At 37.1% G+C, this 21,247-nt stretch overlaps 1 protein-coding gene across 1 annotated transcript in view; it reads left to right on the forward strand.

Moving 5' to 3' along the window:
* The window catches only part of POSH (SH3 domain containing ring finger posh), a 372,146-nt gene extending 358,382 nt beyond the window's left edge, over positions 1–13,764 (forward strand). Inside the window, exon 14 of the mRNA XM_090379928.1 lies at positions 13,591–13,764. Coding sequence (XP_090236054.1) covers positions 13,591–13,759 — 169 coding nt within the window. The 3' untranslated portion in view covers positions 13,760–13,764. The remainder of the gene's footprint in view (positions 1–13,590) is intronic.
* The last annotated feature ends 7,483 nt before the right edge of the window (positions 13,765–21,247 follow it).

Below are 21,247 nucleotides of genomic sequence, written 5' to 3' on the forward strand. Positions count from 1 at the left end.
AAACCCATCATTTCATAATACTATTATCATACATAAGGACAGAATTGGGAATGGACCTGTCTATAGAGGAGTTGCCATCTTTGTGGGCAACCAGACCCATTCAAATCTGTGTCCCTTTCCACTAACTTGGGAGCAGTACCAGTTCGCCTTATGGTTGGATTTTTATTAACAGTCTTTTCCATTTATTTGCTTCCTGGAGCTGACATCTCTCTCTCATACATATTGTGATAATCTCATAGTGCAGCTGCCATCCCCTGTCCTGCTTCTTTGGGATTTCAGTGGACAACACCCTACGCCGTAGTGCCGACATTAGTGGAAGGGGACATGTCATAGATAGAACATATACTCACTGACAGTGACCTTTCCCTTCTAAATGTGGGAACTAACACCTTCCACATACCTATCCATATGTTTTCTGCCATTGATCTTAGAAGTGATCACTTCCCTGTGATTACCTGCTTACACAGTGGGAGGCCATGTCTTCTATTTAGGTTACCATGGTGGTGAAAGATTGTTTAGGATGACTGGAATGCCTTTTAATGTCTAGCAGAGTTTGACATCACTACAGTCAGTCTGGAGCCTATCAATGATGTGGTCATGTACAGCACAGAAAATACTGTCCAGGCAGCTGGGAATGTAATTCTGAAAACATCAATCCCTGTTTCCACTTTTTCCCAAACCATGGTTGAATTCAGAATGCACAGCAGCAAAAAAGGCTCAAAACAAAGCTTGGGGGGCTATTCTGACAATATTCTACCACAACCAATCTAATAGCTTTTAAATGTGCACGAGCCAATGCTCGCTACATTTGCTGCCAGAGTCAAAAGGAATCATTGATCCGTTTTGCGTCATCCATCCACCAACCCTAAGGTGGTCTGGGATAAAATCCGGAAAATGAAGGGGAAAATATATATCTCGCCTTGATCCTAGAATATAATGGATGCACTATTGCAGTGCCACTTGCAATAGCCAATGCTCTTGGGGAAACATTTTCAAACATCTCTGCAATGTCTTCCTATTCCTCAAAGTTCCTTATCCTCATAAAAGTGAAAAACAGGCACTTAATTTCACATCAAAGGGCCTTTATTCCTATAACTGGCCATTCACTATACAGGAACTAAAAAGAGCTCTCACCCTTTATAAGGCAAGTGCTATAGGACCAGATGGCATCCGTTATGAAATGATTTAACACCTTTCACCAAAATATATGGATCACCTCCTCCTTCTATATAACAGAATCTTTACTGAAGAGCAGTTTCCAGATGCCTGGCACATATCAACTTCTTGCCTTTGTGAAGCAAGGAAAGGATCTTAAAATCTCTACTCATTATCATCCTATTGCTCTGGTTTTGCATAGACAACTCTGACTAGCTGTCTATGCAAAATCCTGGAGAAAATGATTAATTCTCATTTAATATGATATTTAGAATCAAATGACCTCTCCAGCATCCAGTGCAGCTTCTGAAGGGATAGGTCCACTCAAAGACCATCTTATTAGACTAAAAACATAGAAACTTTTATAAAAGCATCCATCTGGGATGCTTTTATAAAACTTGAACATCTTGTGTCTGTATTCTTTGATATGGAGAAAGCATGTGACACAACTTGGAGATTTGGCATCTTAAAAGATTTGCTTAGCCTCGGTCTTAGAGGCCATCTTCCTTTTTTTTATTAAAAAACCTTTTAGCCAATTGGTCTTTCCAAGTTTGTGTGAGATCCTCACTCTGTTGTCTCTTTTGCCAAGAGGAGGGAGTGTCACGCTTTTCACAATCAAAGTAAATTCCATCACAGAACAACTTCCTACAACTATAACGAGTACTCTCTCTATGTTGATGACTTTAGCACATATTTTTTAATCATGCCACATGAGGGTTATTGAAAGACAACTGCAACAAGCCACTGATCGCCTTAATTCCTGGGCACTTGCTAATGGATTCAGGTTCTTGCAGCAGATAATCATTTGTGTACACTTTTGCTGTAAGTGTAATGTTCATCTCGAACCCCAAATTAAGGCTTCCAGTAGTGTCAGACACAAAATTCTTGGGACGCGTATTTGATAAAAAGTTGACTTTTCTGGAATATATCCGTCAATTCCATAAAAAGTGCACAAGGGGACTGAATATATTCTTTGTTCTCTCACCTCTACATATTGGTGTGCAGACCAATATATCTTACTATGCATCTATTGTGTTGCACATGTATGATCCAAATTAGGTTATGGGTCCCCAGGTATATGCTTCAGCTAGAGACAGTGTACTTCGATGGCTAGACCCTGTCCATCATCAGGCTATCTGTATTGCTGCTGGAGCATTTTGAATATCTCCTGTCCAGAGCCTATTCATGGAAGCAAATGAACCACCTCTGTCGCTGGGTGTAACCAGTTGTCTGTAAAGTATGCTTTAAAACTGAAATCCCTGCCAGACCATCCTAAATGGACATCCATTTTTGAGCTGCGTTGGAAAAATTTGTACAATGCCCGTCACACTGCCAATCATCCTTTCGGCTTTCATGTCCAAGAGCTACTCAGAGCTTAACATTGTGGTTGACAAGGTTGCCCAATCACCAGTCAACCCCTTTAAACCTGGCATTCTCATATTCCATTGTGCAACTGTTTCTCTAAGAACTGGGTCAAGTCTGATACTCCATTGTCTGTTTACCTGTAGTTGTATTGAGCACACCGACTTGAACACTCCAACTTCCTCCCAGTTTACACAGCTCGAAGTCAGATTCGTGCGTAGGATCTACTGTTGTCTTTCCAGACACTACTATATCTGAACAGGTTCTTTCTGAATCCAGCATGTATACTGCATGCTATAGAGTTAGCCTTGCATTAGAAGTTGTCAATACCAAAGGTCTATAATATATTCTGATTCTTTGGGTTTATTACAGGCTTTATTATCTTTGAGACATAATTCCCATCCAGTTCTCTGATGGGTTCAGCAGAAGATATATTCTCTTTTTGAACACAAGTTTGATATTTGCTTCTGCTGGATTCCTAGCCACTTGGGATTAGGGGAAATGATTTACTGACACTGCAGCCAAATCAGCAACTTCCAGTAATAATCATTGTCTGTAAGTCCCCTATACAGACTACAGGCAGATAATACACAACAAGATATACTCTCAGTGGCAAGAATTATGGCATAGAGAGAGAGAGAGAGAGCAAATAAATTATACAAGAGAAAACCATGTAATTGAAACATGGCAGTCTAGTCTGTGCAGGAATCATAGCGGGGAAGTTGTTTTTGCTCAACTCTGCTGAGGGCAGATAACCCTCCTATGTGCAAATCTTGTGATGCCATTTTATCTGTAAAACATATTTAATCGGTTGCATTAATTTTATTCATGCTCACAATATGTTTTACTGCTTTTACTCATCTGACTGGGCCTTATACACCAGTCAGATTTTATCAGACAATAACCATGTGTCAGATGTTTTTAAGTCTCTACAAATTATTAATTTTTAAATATATATATTTTATGGATATATTTTTAGTCTGAGTATCCAGTAATTTATTCTATTTTTACATTTGTGTATATATCTTAATGCAATAACCTTTTCAAAAGGTTACCAAAAATCCTTTTTATCTGTTTTATGGAATGGCTGTGGCACACTATAGCCTCAGTTGCTTTTGCACCAGAAAAACAGAAACCAACCAACCTAAGATAGCAGGTCCACAGTTATGAACAAAACTATGACTCAACATTTTTGAAGAAGGCAAAGTCTGCATTAGTATCTTTCTTGAAGCAATCAAAATGTGTAGTTTTGTAATGGAAAATCCAAACAGAAATCTACAGACAGAAAAATGTCAGGTAAGTTAATGTTTGAAAGCATCCTTTACTAGTAAACAATCCTATGGCTGAGTTAATATAATATGTGTATGATGTCATCAAAATTTAATTTACAGTGTAGTGTAGACTTGGAAACAACCTTTTGCTGTTTGGGAAGCACTCCAGGTTTTTTGCAAAAAAACCTAATTTCCTCCTGATTACAAATGCCTGATCTCCAACTTTTTTGAAAATCAAAAGTCGGTAGTTATGAAATGATTATTAATTTCCTCCCTCATACACACTATAACAGATGTGGAAATACTGTATTTTCACTGCTATCTACTGGATTCTTCTATATTAGAAGAGACTATGGGACACTTCACATCATGCCTGATTTATTTTACTGAAAAATATGTGGTTATTATGGGTTCTGGCTGTCCTTGTGATATCTTATTACAAATTTGAGGCAGGGAGGAGGAATGTTTTTGTTAATGGAAGAGGTTGGGTCGTGATTTGGAATCATGAAATCTTCTGACTGTGGTGGTGATGACCTTGGATATGACATGAATGAATGCCCATTTTCTTGGCTATTTTTCATATTTCTTATGATGCATGGTCTGAAAGTTTTGATTTATTAGAGGATGATGACATAATTTAAAGTTGAAGATGATGCCTATACTTTTGGGTTTTTTACATGCTCATAATCCAGGAATTCTAGATGAACGATTGTCCAAAATGGAAGAGGTGCATTGTTCTTCATTACCATGCTAAACATGATGGTGAAAGTTATTGATGTAGCTGAGGAATGTTTGAAAGAGACATTATCTTTCACACCAGTTTACTTGCAACGGTACCTTCAAAGGGTAATTCGACAGAAAATGAAAGAAACACAAAACTAATGTGCAATTAAGAGAATGTAAAAATGTTGAGTTACCACGTTTAAGGGGAAAAAATGAGCTCAGAATTAAATATATGGTAATATCACTATTAATATTAATGATATTACTATTAATATTAATAGTGGTAAATGGGGCAAGAAAGCAAGTTATACAGCATCAGTGGGGGGGGAAGGACTTCCCACATCATCTGTCCCTATCAGGCTATAATAGTTTGTGGGTGTGTGTTTGTGTGGTCTGGTCTGGTCTGGTCGAAAGATTCCATCAGCAATAATCTTACCAATCTACTCAAAGTCTTATTTATTTGACCAAATATTTTCGAATTTACCTGTCCCCATCACTCTCTGGTGTCGATATGTTTATGATACCTTCGCAGTTGTTCCTCGAGGAACAGAAACTCAGCTGCTTCGATATCTCAGTTCCCTGTCACCTTTATCCAGTTTACTGTTGAGCTGGAAGCAATTTTTTTCTGGAACCCTTTTTTTTTTTTTTCTGTGTTTTGGTCTAACACCTGGGTTCATGTTTTACAACTTCTGTTTTTAGGAAATCTATGTATGCAGGCCAATTTACGAGCTATGGGTCTGCACATGCTCCTGGACATTTATGCAGTACATGTGTACCTTGTTTACCCATTCCAGCTCCATAGGCGACAGGCAGTTAGAGATTTCGTGCCCATTATTGCCTCAACGAATGGTCTCCTATGCTATGCCGATGACTTCAAACTGCTGACTCCAATTAACCCTGGCGACGACCCCGCCCAGCTTAGCAACAGGATCAATTCCCAACTTAAGGATCTAGAATTGTACCTGGCAAACTTCAATCTAAAAATCAACCCTCTGAAGTCTGCTCAGGTTATATTCTCCCTTAAATCCATGCCGACAGTACTCAACGTTTCACTCGCAGGGGTACGAATACCAAACGTACCCTCGCACACAGACCTTGGCGTTCTGTTCGACCAAAAGATGTCCTTTGTCCACCAGATCGACAAACTCAGTACCAGATTTTCTCGTCTACGGTGGATCTCAAAGCAGCAGCTGCTACACGTCCGACATCCTGCCACTGTTAAAAGGTTCATCACCTCCACCGTCTACCCTGCCATTCTCTATGGTGCAGAAATATGGGCCTCTGCTGCACATACAAACCTTAAGCGGGTGTACACTGCTGAATACTGGCTACTGAAATGGGCGAATAACAAGCTTCGGCTACCTCCCGCTACCACAACTACCATGATGGCACAAGCACTCGACATCCCGAGGTTGAAGTTCCTGATCGTTGAAAAGAGGCTGGTCTTCACAGCCAAACTCATCTCAGGCCAAATATCATCTCCAAATATTTGGAATGCTTGCTCTTGGAGGATTCCACAGCCAAGCCTAAGGTCGGTACCAGCACTTGTGGCTCACCACAACAGGCTTGTACTCACCGAAAGATTTCTGCCCAAGCAGATGCTCGCTGCCCTCAACCGTGTGGACGCCGACATCGACACCATAATAAGTAAAAAGAAGGACAGACACAAGTTTATCAAAGCTCTTGAAACCTGAATCACTGGCAACTTGTATTTGTTTTTCTTTATTTGTGTTCAGCTCCTTGTTTTTATGATGTATTTGTATTTCTTTTTGCATTTGTAATCTGTATTTTGTAGCCTTTTGTATGTGTTCGCTATATTTTGTAGCCATTTGAATTTGTACTTATGTTATCTATATGTGAACCCCTGGCGCTCGTCGCCGTGATGGGATATTGTGCTGTAAATCTACTTCACAATCAAGATTTATTTATTTATTTATTTATTTATTTATTTCCAACTGTGGTTATCCAACTCATATTCTGGATAGGTGTGAATTACAAGCTCATGGATTTGTTGCATGACCTAATCCACCACATGATAATGAGTACCTCAAATGCTTACATTTCCTGCTATCCAGGCATGTCAGAATGTCTTACCAGGATTTTATGCTCTTACCATGTATGGTATAAATTATGCTCCATTATATCTGAGGTGAAAACACCCATCTCCTTCTTCTTGCATAGTGGCTCCGTGTACCGCATTACATGTCCGGATTGTGCTTGGTTGTTACGTAGGCAAAACTGCTAGGAGATTAAAACATCATGTTTCAAAGCATGAAGGGGCTCTGCGATCCGCTAATTTTGAGTGCTCCGCTGTTGCTGAGCATTATTGAGTTGAGCAACACAGCCTTGATCCCTGACGTGATGTTGAGATCATTGACTACTCACATGACTACTGCCAGCACCCATGGCTTGAGGCAATACACATATCCAGTTGTAATAATGTATTGAACTGTAATAAGGGAGTACATATACACCCAATTTTGGAATCTACCATTTTACAGTGTTTTGTGTGCTGGCATTCATCTTGTGTACGTGTTCTTGCATTACCGGCACCATACATCTGATCTTGCCCAGTGACTCTTCTTTTATTTTATTCCATGTAACATATATACATGTACCATTCATCTCGAGTACGTGGTCCTGCTTTACGGGCACAAGACGTATGATTCATGATCGTTCCCAGTCGACTCATATTATTATTTCATGTAACGTATATATGCCACCATTCACTATTCAGCTGAAGAAGGGATGCCTCGCCCCGAAAGCTACTATTCTGCTTTTATTTTACATCAGTTTTATGATTTTATTTTATTTGTTTTAATAAAGTTATTTAAACAGTTTATTGGTTGTGACAGAAATACATAGTGAAACTTCCATCTGTTGTAGTGGAGATTGACAACTTAAATAAATTCAAGGCAAAACTGGGCAAACATTTAATGGGAAGGTTTTTTTTTAATTGATGCTATATACGCTTTCTTCCTTGCATCATATGCTTCTACTAATGCTGATTTCAAGTTTCATGTTGATGGTATAAAGTCATGCTTTGCTGTATATGGTAAGTTGGTTGTTATATGCTCCCTCTGCTTCCCCCACCCCCACACATAGTGCATTAATATACTTTTAACATATTTAATCATGAATTTTCAATGTTCCTGTTTGGTATCTGCATGTAATATATTTTTAATTAATTTCAAGTTTTAATTTTGTCTAGAATTAAATCTTATTGGTATGATAATGGGATAATGCATTTGATCCAGGCACAGTCTGTAACATATCACTTAAGAAGTTTTTTTTTTGTAGTTGTTGGCGCATAGGCTTCTGTGGCCATAATGCACCTCCCAAGGTTTTTTTTTTTTTTTTTTTTTTTTGCAGTACTTTGATCCAAGCCGGAGGCGGGAATCAAACCCGCGACCTTTGGGTTGCCAGGCAGGCACTTTACCCACCTGGCTAGCCCGGTTGGCCTACTTAAGAAGTTAGGCAATGTAATGTAAGGGGTAATGTAAGTTTCACAACTGTACGGAAATAACCATTTTTCATGTGGAAATGGTTTCCCTTTGTTTTATATTAAAATTTGTATATTCCATATTCCATACACTGTCTTTACTTAGTGTATTATCCCAATTGTTTTTCTATAACAATTATATTTCTCAGATTTTTGATCATTTTTATTTCATGTTACTTTCCCATTGGAATGAATGTATTTGTGGCCTCCACAATATATTCTTTAACATTTCCATAATTCACTCATATCCAACAGCATATAGTTGTCATACTTCCAACTTCTGTAGCATCCAACCTTCTCAAATCGAAATCTTCACCTTTTCCTTTTACCAGTGAAATTTCTAGACACTGCCTATTTTATTACAGTGCAGCTGCCTCCTATGTTATGATATTTTTGATACTGCTTGCTTATATCCTGGGTGAGGACCATGTCAAGTATATTTCTATTCCTTGTAATTTCTCTGGCATGCTCAATAAATAATAATCATTTGTTTGGTTCAAAAAAACTTCTGCTTGGTGTGTTTACAAAGAAACCAAGGAAGGTTTCAGTTCTGCAAACTGCAGTATCTTGAGATTAGGCACCTGCAAGGTGATTTGATTGAGGCTTTGAATGGATCGAGCAAGCTCTATGCTGGCTGATTGCATTCTTCCTCTTGCTCAGACTACACACATCAGGAGGCATCATTCAAATTGAGGTAGGATGGTGGCAGGATAGGTTTCTGAGGTTTGCCTTCCACCAGCAAGTGATTGATTGTTGAAACAAACTTCCATCTATTATTGTAGAGTTGGATGATTTGAATAAATTTAAGGAAAAACTACACAAATTATTGGAGGTGTTGGACCGGTAGGAGTAGTAGTAGTAGTAGTACTGGCATGTGATGCAAGAAAGCAAGCGTTATGAGCTTATGCAGCATCAACCAAAAAAATAAAAATTACAAAACCATCCCCTCTAAATATTTGTCCAGTTCCTCCTTAAATTTATTTAACCTATCAACTTCCACAATGACAGATGGAAGTTTGTTCCAGCAATTAACCACCCACTGGCTAAAGGCAAATTTCCTCACATCTATTCTACATCTGTCCTTTTTCAATTTATGTCCCCTTAAGTTCATAATCTGAACAAGTGGAAGAATCCCATCAGAATTCAGCGTGCTCAACCCTTATACACCTCAATCAGATCACCTCGCAGGTGCCTAGTCTCCAGCTGCTGCAATTTGCAGAACTTAAGCCTCTCCTGGTAAGAGGATCCCTTCATTCCCCTCACCAATCTTGTTGCCCATCTCTGTACACGTTCAAGCAAATCTACATCCTTCCTAAAATGAGGCCTCCAGACCTGTACGCAGTACTCAAGGCGTGGCCAGACCATTGTCTTATACAGAGGGACAATCACCTCCTTTTCCCTGCTAACAAAATTCCTGTATATCATTGACAACACCCCATTGCCTGCCCTGGCAGCCTGTCTGCATTGCTCAGAAAACTTCATATCTGACTGCACAATTACTCCCAGGTCTTCTTCATTTTCTACCACCTTAAGTGTAGTACCACGCAGTTGGTACATTTCTCTGGGGTTACTTCTACCCATATACAGTACTTTGCATTTTTCAATGTTAAACTTCTGTTGCCACTTCTCAGACCATCTGCCCAAATTTTCTAGATCCTGTTCAGTAACACACTGCCATTATTGTCATCAACAACCCTACTAACCTTTGTAACATCTGCAAACTTCGATACTAAGCCCGATATACCTTCATCAGTATCATTGATAAATATACAAAACAACAGTGGACCCAACACCGAACCTATGGACTCCACTAATAACATTAGTCCACGAAGAGCAGCACCCATTGATTACCACTCTCTGTCTTCTCCCACTCAACCATCCTTTTATCCATTGTAGCAACTTACCCTTAATACCATTCTGCTCCAATTTGTACAGTAGTCTTCCATGCGCAACAGTATCAAAAGCTTTCCTGAAATCCAAGTATATGATATCAGAATTATTTTTTGCATCCAGTTCCTTTGTAACCACATCATAATAACCAATCAAATTTTCCAGACAAGACTTTCCCTTAACAAACCCATACTGTGTCTAAATTACTCGTGTCACCCTTCAATCCCCCCCCCTTTGTGAATTGGCGACACATTTGCACATCTCCAGTCTGTGGGTGACCTTCCCTGAGTCCAAGGATGCTCTCATAATTATGGCTAAGAGTTTGCTTACTTCCTTTGCTGCCTTCTTTAATATAACTGGATAGATTCATCCACCCCAGGTGCCTTTCTTATGTTTAATTTCAACAATTTCTCCTCTCAATTATTACAAAATCATTAAGCATCCTGTTACAATTTGATAACCTTGTGGCATTTTCAAACCTTAATAACTCCTCATGTGTGAATGTAGATGCAAAATACTCATTCAGTTTGTTTTCTATCTGAGCAGGATCATCAACAGTCGAACCATCCATATCAAGTGGACCAATCAGATTCATCCCCTTCCTTTTAGAGTTTATATATAAGTAAAGAAATTCTTGCTTTCTTAGCATCCTTTGCCAAAGATTTCTCGTAATCTGCCTTTGCCTGCCTAACCTCCTTTGTGACTTGATTACAGACCAGCTTATATATATCATAGGCTTCTGTGTCGCCTGATAATTTATATGCATCCCATGCATTTCTCTTCTCTGCCACGAGTGTCATTAGTTCATTTTACAACCATTTAGGCCTAAATCTTGAACAGTATTTCTTAACAGGTATGAAACGTTTAGTAGCTTCCACTATTAATTCCTTGAATGCTTCCCACTTAGAATTGGCTATTGGTAACATCATCAGTTGGTCCCACTGTACAGAATTTAAAAACTCTCTGAGACCACTATAGTCACCTTTACGGAAGCAAAAACCCTTTCCTTTACCCGTGATGGTAATTATATCTTTAAGTAAATCCCACATCAGTACACTGTGATCACTGCCACCTAATGGTTCCTTTATCTGCAAATTCTTAATACATGAATGATCACTGCTGCTTAATACACGAATGATCACTTGCTCCAGATCAAGAATATTACCCTCTCTGGTTGCCTCTCGAACATGCTGCTGCAGAAAACAATCATCCAATAAATCCACAAAAGTCTTACTAATATGCGAGTGACCAACCCATAAGTTCCAGTCTATATCTGGGAAGTTAAAATCCCCCATTATAAGACATTCTGATTTACTAGCCCGCTCTATTTCTCTGTACAATTGTTCATTGTACTCATTTGAGTCATTAGGCCTATAACACACTCCTACTCTTATTTTTGCTTTCGCAGTACTTATGTCACACCAAACTGACTCAACAGTGCACTGTTCATCTATATCAACTGGATGCACTTCTTTTGATTTTATGTTTTTCTTAATTAACAGCACAACACCTCCTCCCTTCCTATCCTGTCTATCCTTTCTGTACTCCCCAAATTCCAGTTGTGCATTCCTTATATCTGTGTGACACCACATCTCTGCTATCCCAACAATATCCGCCTTTGATGTCTTGACCAACACTTCAAATTCATCAAATTTATTTACTATACTTCTAGCATTGGTATACATGCAAGTATACATGTACCTATTCTTATTATTAGTTACCCTAACACATCCCATATACCCACCTGTTTCACAATGACTGCCATCAGTCCCTGAAATCACTTTCACCTCTGTCTGCACCCACCTTTAGCCTTTTAGTCTGTAAATCCCCCCAAGCTAGCAGTTTTCCGACCCACCTAACACTGCCTCGATAGCATCAGCAAATATTCTTGCACCCTTTCTATTTAAGTGTATCCCATCCCTGTAGAAGCAGTCTATCCTGTTAACAAGCACAGACCAGGCTGAAAAAAATTTTACCCCTTGAGCCTTGCACATTTCCTCCAGGGCTGAATTGATTGACAAGGCGCTCATCATGTACTCCCTCCTATTGTATCTGGGCAGAATTGCAGACACTTTCAAATTTAACCCTAATTCACAACTTTTTTGCAACATTGACCTGTACTTGTTAAGTAAATCTGCAGATCTCCTACTCTTAATGTGATTGATGCTAATTGTACAGTGCCCTTAAAAGATGATATATGCTTTACAACGTCATCAACTTTTTCCCCCGGCAGACATACCGTGGTCCTATTCGATCTATCCTTTTTACAAAATATATTCCCTGACAATAGAGTCACCCACGATAACTAACTCCTGTGGGACCAGTGCATTCTGCCTTGGAGGTTGCCGCTGTGTTGCCTGATGCCAAGGAGTGAGCTCTGGCGACGAATTGGGCAGCTGAGAGCTTGATAGGCCCCTTACATTAATTTCTTCGAGGGCATCTACCCTACACCTCAAGCTCTCATAGACGCCCATCAGAATGCTGAGCTGACGCCTAATTTCTAAACACACTCTGCACCTGGAACACACAAAGACATCCTCCTTGGCTAGATCATGTTCCGTTCCAGAGAGTTCGGCAAACATTTCACAAGTTACACATATTTTTTTAGGCTGTGATGCGTTGGAAACCCCCCCCCTCCAGTTTTCCCCCGAGTCACAGCACTCCTGCCACTTTGTGTCCATTGCTTTTCTCCTCTAGTCTGGGGCATGATATTTTAAATTAATAAAATCAATAAATTTAATTAAACAATTGTCAATACTACACTATCTAATAGAATACTAAATGCAGGGATGCAAATTACGCTATATAATTTTATCTTAGAGCTACCTAGTTACCACAATTAAAAATTTGAATTCCCTACCAATCTATACAAAAACAATGACTGCAAGATTCGAACGAAACAACGGTTTTACATATATTAAGTAGTTTGTTTATTTGTTATTTGGTTTTTAGGAGCATTAGCAACTAAGGCCATGTTGCTCAGGGGATATGCGGTGGTCATTCCCTGACCTTTCCGCATCCTCCATGTTTGGTGGTCACAGGCTCGAACCCCGGTCTAATCAAGAAGCGTGTGCTTCGCATTGCTGCTCCTGCTCACCTGGCTACGGAGACGCCATATTAAGTAGTAATCTACAAAAACTCTTGCCTAAAATAAAAATAACCAGTGTATCTAGAACTATATGGCTGCTTATAAAGTTCAATAAAAATTAACAATTAGGTAAATAAAATGGCAAACACATCACTTTTTCAGAGCCTGTAATTCACAGCTGTAATTTTTAAAGAGAGTCAGCGTCCTCTTTGTAGGGTGGGAAGATGGTTTTTTTTTTTTTTTTTTTTTTGCTGATGCTTTATAAGCTTGCTTTCTTGCATTATTTACTACTGCTAATAATAAACTTATATTAATACTAATCCCAGTCCATGGTTTCCAGTCTGTAATAGGCCATTTTGTTTGCAACATAACCCACTGTCATCTTTACCACTGGTCTTCTCACATTATTCTTCATGCTCACCTGTACTAGATCAGACTCTCGGAATGATTTGGTTACTTTCAAACAGCTTTTAAAATAAAGGAATCAAATATGCAATTAAAATATGCTTGTTATGAATAAAGTATATTCTATTTTCAGTAATTATTTTGTAATGTTTTATTGATGATAAAATGTTAATTATAGAATGTTTTTATTGTAGGTTCCGTTGTATTGTGCCTTACCCCCCAAATAGTGAATATGAGCTAGAACTGAAGGTAGGAGATATAGTATATGTGCATAAAAAAAGAGAAGATGGTTGGTACAAAGGTACATTACAAAGGACTGGTAAAACTGGACTGTTTCCAGCAAGTTTTGTGGAGGGCTTTTGACCAGAGTACAGATATTAATTAGTACTGTTTAGTGTATTACATCTGGAAGCCTTTTTTGAAAGCATACACTCAAGGACATTTCCACATTGGCATTATGCATCATATCAAGTTTGTGTGATTAGGATGTGATCAGGAGTTTATTTAGGAGAGGAATTTAAGTATCTGGAATAAACACATTAATTCTTTTCCTGTTTTAAGCATTACTTTTTAATTGTTTAATCCAAATAAAGTATTGGCAAGTATTGACTTACCAGTTTTTAAAATTGTATTTGCTGTTCATAACATTGAAAACATGCAAAGTAAATCAATAGTTTCCAGATAATTACAATTATTTATTTATTTATTTATTTATAAAATTAAATAAATTTTGTTTTGCTGTACATTATTTTTGGACTTCACCTATGGACAGTTAGGTTGTATCTATAACAAACTGCAGTTTTAGTTGTTCTTTCTTAAGGGAAAAAATTTGTTTGTTTGGCTTCTATAACTAATAACTCAGTAAGACTGAATTTGATCTTCCTAGGACATCAGTTGGGGAGAGAGGGAAGGTGTGGTTTCTTTTCAGTTTATTCATAAAATGCTTTTATTAAAATTATGCTGTCTCATAAACAGTGAACTGCAGACCTGAGCAGTGCCTCAGTATTCGAGGCTGTTTAGATATAAAAACGTTTATCATGTTATACTGCGGCTACATTACTGATTATAAGAATGTAATGGGGAGTGAAAAATATGTAAATAAGAATTGTAGAGGGGAAAAAAAAAAGAAGATATATATATATATATATATATCTAAAATATTGAACCAAAGAACATTTGAAATCCAGACCATTTATTATTTATAAAAATACAGGTTGTTTGCAATCTTGTTTATGTGACTAAAACATGGTTGAATAGGGTACATAACACAAATCTGAAACCACTCCATAGAGAATTCATAGATGATAAAAGATATCATCATGTTTTTATTCACTAAGCAGAAAATGTGTATAGTGTAGTAGATGGTAGCATAATCATAAAACTGTAATCATGGCAGAATTTACTAACCCAAGAGGCGCCTCTGTAGCCAGGTGGGCAGGAGCAGCAGCGCGTAACACACGCTTCTTGATTAGACCGGGGTTCGAGCCCGTGACCACCAAATACGGAGGATGCAGAAAGGTCAGGGAATGACCACCGCATATCCCCAGAGCAATATGGCCTTAGTTGCCAATGCTCCTAAAAACCAAATAACAACAACAACTAACCCAAGAGGGTGCAATGCATACTTTGGTTCAACAAGCTGCAGTTAGCCACCACTGGTATGCATAAATTTTGGGTACAGTTTATAAAGCATTTTGCCAAGTAGGCTTATAGTTCTGCAGTTGTACAGAAAATTCATAAAGGATACATGTGCAGTTATCCTCACCTAGGTGGTGGTGGCCAAACAAAAGTCAGTGAAGGCGCAGTGGAACGAACTAGTTCAAGGAAGGTTACATGAAGCTCACGTAAACCTTCCTTGAACTAGTGACATGCCATTGTGAGCTTAACATGCCAAGGTCAATCTGAGGGTGAAATCTTACAAGTTAACAGCTTGCACAGTTGTTGATCAACAAAACTAAGAGGATGGAATTTTGTTGGTAAATTCTGCCATGATTAATTTTGGAATTGTGCTGCCATGTACACACATTTTCTGAATGATGAATAAAAACTTGAAGATATCCTCTCCTACCAGGAATTGGTTTCAGGATTGCATCATGTACCCTATTCACAGAGTAATATTTCAATTTTGTAAAGCAGGTTTTGTGGACATCACCATTAATAAAGGTAAGACATACATTAAATCCCAATGGACATGACAAATACCCTGTAAACATTTCCCTGGTTTTGGTCTAAAGCCAACATTTAAATACAAATGATGAAATTAACTATAAGAGAAAGCTCTAATCTTGATCATCCGTTGAATATGGACCTCCTTGATGGGAAGAAACAACACTTAAGAGTGAATATATAGGCCTTTTCAGTTTATGCCACTTTCACAAAACAGCCAGAGGTGGGTGTTCTCCAAGAATTCTCCAAGATGGTTCCTTATGTTATCAGGGAATATGCAAAGTATTTCAAGGAAGAAAAAGGGGGGGGGGGTGTAATAGATGAATACGTGCATTGCCCTTGGATACTCTGGAAATAGAAATGAAGGAATTAGAGAATTAAAAAATTTAAGAATATTAAAGTATTAAAAAATTGGAGTATTAGACTATTAGAAAAGAGAGTGGAAAGGAAGACAGAATACATAGATGGGTTTGTAAGACCTAAACCCACTAGTTAGAGAGGCAGTCCTGGAGAAAAGGATTTTTAAGATTCCATCATTTCATTGGGATCTGACAGTGATTTGCATAAACTAATAGGTATTTGTTCACAAAATACCTATTAGTTTATGTATCTCTAACTTCACATCATTATAAGCAGAACTGAACTTTCTTGGTTACCGGTCAACAACATAAATTTTATTAAATCTTGGGTAATGTTTGTTTGAACTTATGCACAACTAATTTGGTGAGTTCTTTTATACTGTATTTTAAATTACTCTTCTGTTTGATTAGTCTTTGGTGCAGGGAAGATTGTGTTGTTTCTGTAAACATTTTTACATCATTCTTCTCATAGAATAGCATAAAGTACATAGGCTTTCTCTTTTCTTGTTCTATAGTTTGTTTATTAGTTTATGTGATTTGGAAAACTAACTTGCAATGCATTTGAATAAAAGCACCCTCTAAAGGTCTTTGAAATTGTTTTGTAAATAGTAAGGGCTCACTCGTCATATTCTTATAAAGTCTGGCAATAATATAAAATAATATAATATAAAGTTCCTTGCTATCTAGGAAGTCTCAAATACCAGAATATTGCTCAACCATATCAAAATTTAGTTTCCATTGAAACTAAATTTTGATATGATACTATAGGAATTCCCAATTTTTGCATTATATAAGTCACTTAAATCACAAAAAGAGTTTATAGAAATAAGAGGTATGCTTGTCCCTATTTTAAATTGGGATTGCATTTTTATAAAAATGACTGGAAACAAAATGTGTACAAATGAAGAATAGGTAAAGATAGGTAAAGCTAAATACAGGGTGATGGCAGACATCCTTTTATTGTAAAATCTATTCAGGTGCTTACAAAATTGTCACTTGGGTGGCCACATGGAGATTATTTTGACCATTTTTAAACAATAATAGCACCAGCATTGATAGTATTTCTCATTCAATTTTTAACTTATATAATTTTTATCTAGTTCCTTATACTTACATATGTTCATAACAGTAGTAGTTTAAAAAAAAAAATTAAATGTGCTGCATTCATTAAATAGTATTTCAACTTACATAAAAATCATCTACTCAGAATTTCTTCTATATTGTAGATTCAAAATCAGGCCAACACTGTACATGGCATTATTCAGCATTTACAGAACATGTTTTAAGTTCATGATATGATTTTGGATTTCTTTTGAGGTTAGTTGGTCAGTTACACTGCTAACAGTCATGGTAAATAGAATTGCATTGTTTGCTGTTGACATAAAAATGGCTTGACCATTATTTAGAATGCTGAATTAATCTGTAAAGCTAAATGAATCCACAAGAAAGCAGCTTAAGGAGATGAGATAATGCCATAGGCAAACTACAGTTTTTCAGTGAGACAAAGGGCTTGAAGAAGGTAGGAAAAATACTCATGTTTCCTCAGTTATTGAGGAAATGTTTCCTCATTTCCTCAGTTATTGTCTAATACCAAAGGATGATTAAAATGTTATCAAGGATAGATTTGGTTTGTACAGCGAAGGGCCATAAAACTCAGTTATACATGCCACATCACAAGTGAGAGCAGTATTGTTTGCTTTATCTTTTTGACATCAGTAGCATTGTTTCTGCACAGTTCATTCCACAGGATAAAACATTTAACATGGCTTTTTATGTATAAATACTGAAAATTTGAGAGATTGTGTAACACAAAAGGAGTGACCTGTGGCCCATGATTGGCTTATTCACTAGACGTAACTTCAAATAACTTTTAGTTTAAGAAGAAGAAGATTAAGATCTATAGCCTGACATAGCTGAGTGGTGAACAAGAATGTAATAATGCACATGAGTTTGAATGGACTGTGGTTCAATCCTGCATAACTGCTAAAAGCTGATCATATTCATTATCAAAATAATTGCAAACAAACACTTCTGACATAGTGGTCACGATGGAGTATAAACTTCTTTTTTTTTTTTTATTATCTTAACAGTTCTAATAGTTGAGTGGTAAATTATGCTGATTATATATTTAGGTGGTTTGAGCTCATGTGACTGCTAAATATGGTTAATGATTGTATTCATTGTCAAAATGTTTAATTGTAAATTCCTCTGACCTAGGTGAATGGTTGTGCCAGATTATATAAACAAGATTTTGAAAAGAGGAGTTCCAAAAATGTTTTGCACAATGGCAGTGTCATTGGAATAAGTTTATAGTAATAGTAATTGTGGCATGTGATGCAAGAAAGCAAGCGTATGAGCTTATGTTGCATCAGCCAAAAAAAAAAAAAAAAAAAAAAAAATCACACAACCATTCCCTCTAAACGTTTGTCCAGTTCCTCCTTAAATTTATTTAACCTATCAACTTCCACAATGACAGATTGTTCCAGTTTGTTCCAGCAGTTAACCACCCGCTGGCTAAAGGCAAATTTCCGCACATCTACAGCTGTCTTTCCCCAGTTTGAATTTATGTCCATTTGGAACAAGTGGAAAAATCCCATCAGAATTCAGCATGCCAACCCATTCAAGGCCTTATGCACCTCAATCAGATCGCAGGTGCCTAGTATCCAGCTGCTGCAATTTGCAGAACTTAAGCCTCTCTTGGTAAGAGGATCCCTTCATTCCCCTCACCAATCTTGTTGCCCTTCTCTGTACACACTCAAGCAAATCTACATCCTTCTTTAAATGAGAAAGGATGTAGATTTGAAGGAAGAGAACTGATTTATCAAAACTTTTGTAATGCAGCACATGCATCAATCTTCTCATAAGTAACATAATCAGTAATGTATTTACGTGGTATAAGAGTGGTCATTATGGAGACCAGTGATGCTTATTCTTTTAAATTATGATCAATTTTGTCTCCATAGTAGTTAAGCAGTAATATGACTTTTTTTTTAAGGAAATTGCATTGCATGATATTCCTGGTGTTATAAATTATTAAGTGTTTCTGTGCTTTGAGTTACCATAGTTCAAGCCCATGACTGCTAAATATGATTCTGTTCTTTGTATTCTCTCTATCTTGTGAACCATTCTGACCATGTAGTCGTCCCAGAGTATAAACAGAAAATTTATTTATTTATTTATTTTAATGTTGACATGCCGAACTGTCACCCCCCCCCATGTTAATCTGCATTATGAATATCATTCATGTATTATAGGAACAACTGTAGACTAATTTTAATTCTAGTTATTATGCTGCACTTGTATATATATATAAGAGCAAGTTGTGTTTATTGATTCCCATATTTGACCAGTCTCCACCAGATTTGCCATGATGGTTGCTTGGGTCCATAGGAACACATGAAGTGGTCAAAATTCTCACAAGAAATTTTACGATTTTTTTGTCTTGCAGAACATTCTATTCTGTTGCATTTCAGAAAAATGCTAGACTTGTTAGAATGCAGTGGAATGGTCTTCTGGCACAATGGTAACTGTACTATGATTCACAAAGTAACATGGTATTTCTCAAAATACATTGTTTGTGTAAGTATAAGATTTATTGGATAATCAATGAATACAGGACTAACAAACACTAAGAATTATGTTTTCTCCCCTTATACCTACTGACATCACACCTATGATGTTAGTAGGTAGCATGGAAGAAAAATGGTTAGATAAACCCATATGGATCACAGGTTTCTTAATATTTCCTCTATCCATTACTGGAATACCTATCTATCTAATGTATGTCTGGCCTGCCTGTTTCACATAAACAGCCTTCATCTATCTTGGTATTGACTCCATGCAATGATAAAATGTCTCTTGAAGAATGGCTTTCCATTCTACTTAATGAACATCATCAGTTGTGGTACTGTGAATGGTGGCAGATCCATATATCTGATAACCCTTTCAGCTTTGTCCCATGAATGTTCCGTTGGTTTGAGATCCAGCCACAGAGTTAACTAGCCAAGAAAGAAGAGCAAAGTTTTGGAAGACTGGCTTCCATTCTTGTTCTTTGTGTAAATTTTTCTGGCCAATATTTGCTTCTTGGGAAGGCATCTTGATGACTTCAAGCTATCATTTACTGGAAATAGATCTACTGCTGTTAAGTGGCAATTGTAAGACACATTTGGAATAATGTGTTCAAGAGTGGACCCCTCATCTGAAAAAAAGACAATTGAGCTTCTTGAAAGGGTCCAAAGATGGGCAACTGGTATGGTGAGATCAGGAAAATGACGACCGTGCAAGGAACGATTCCAATTATGTGGACTACAGAGTTTGGCAACTAGGCACTTCAGAGGTGACCTGATTGAGGTTTATAAGGCTCTGATAGGGATTAGTAAACTGAATGAATCTGGAATTTTCACTGTTATAGAGAATTACAGAACTAGGGGCCATATATACAAATTATAGTTGCTGAGGATTAGATTGTAGGAAGTTTTCTTTTAGTCAATGATTGCTGGAACAAGTCCTTGCAGCTAGTTGAGGCTGACAGTTTGAATAAATTCAAAGGTCAACTGGAAAGTTACCTGTATGAGGGAGGGAAGCATATAATTTGTATATTCTTATCTACTTGGTGGGGTTTTTTTTTTTTTTTTTGTGAGTGCAGCAAATTCTTGTGACTTCTTTGCACTATGGAAAATACTATTACTAACAGGAAGTCAATGGTGCAAGAAAGTACTTGGAGAAAGTTTTTCATTTGATTGTATCCTATAAATCCCATGTCTGTCTTTAAATAGGAATACTTCTTTTTGTGATACCAGCACATCAGTGTTTAGAGGAAGTTGTGTTATTGATACCTTGCTTTTTTTTTTTTTTTTTTTTTGTCTCATATGGCAAAAGAAAAAAAATAACATTATGAATAACATGAGTTATGTTATCAAGTTGTTGATGTGAAGAAAATTCTTTCATTGTCACTTTCTTAAGGAAGTGACAATGAAATAAAAAAAAACTAGTATGGTTGCACTATTAAACATTATGATTGTTGTTTCTTTTTAAATATTTTTATAAAAAAGCACTATTGTCACTATAGTATTTTAATACATCATATATATTGATGTAGGTCCCCTTTATAAATATTGGAAAGTGATATAAAAGTTACAGGAAGTTTATAGTATTTTTGCATCGCTGTGTTTCCTCTGTTATTTAAAATCCAGAACTTGAACTTGTAAATGCAAAAACAAACAATAACCTTTAAGCATTTAGTATATTAAAATAATAAATGCTTAAAAACATTGGATGCAAAATCATGTATATGTGACAAAAGTCAGATACTTTAATGCTTACAGGG

This window comes from Mastigoproctus giganteus, chromosome 8 (assembly GCF_048544385.1).
Source record: "Mastigoproctus giganteus isolate SK-2022 chromosome 8, ASM4854438v1, whole genome shotgun sequence".
Taxonomy (NCBI): Eukaryota; Metazoa; Arthropoda; class Arachnida; order Uropygi; family Thelyphonidae; genus Mastigoproctus; species Mastigoproctus giganteus.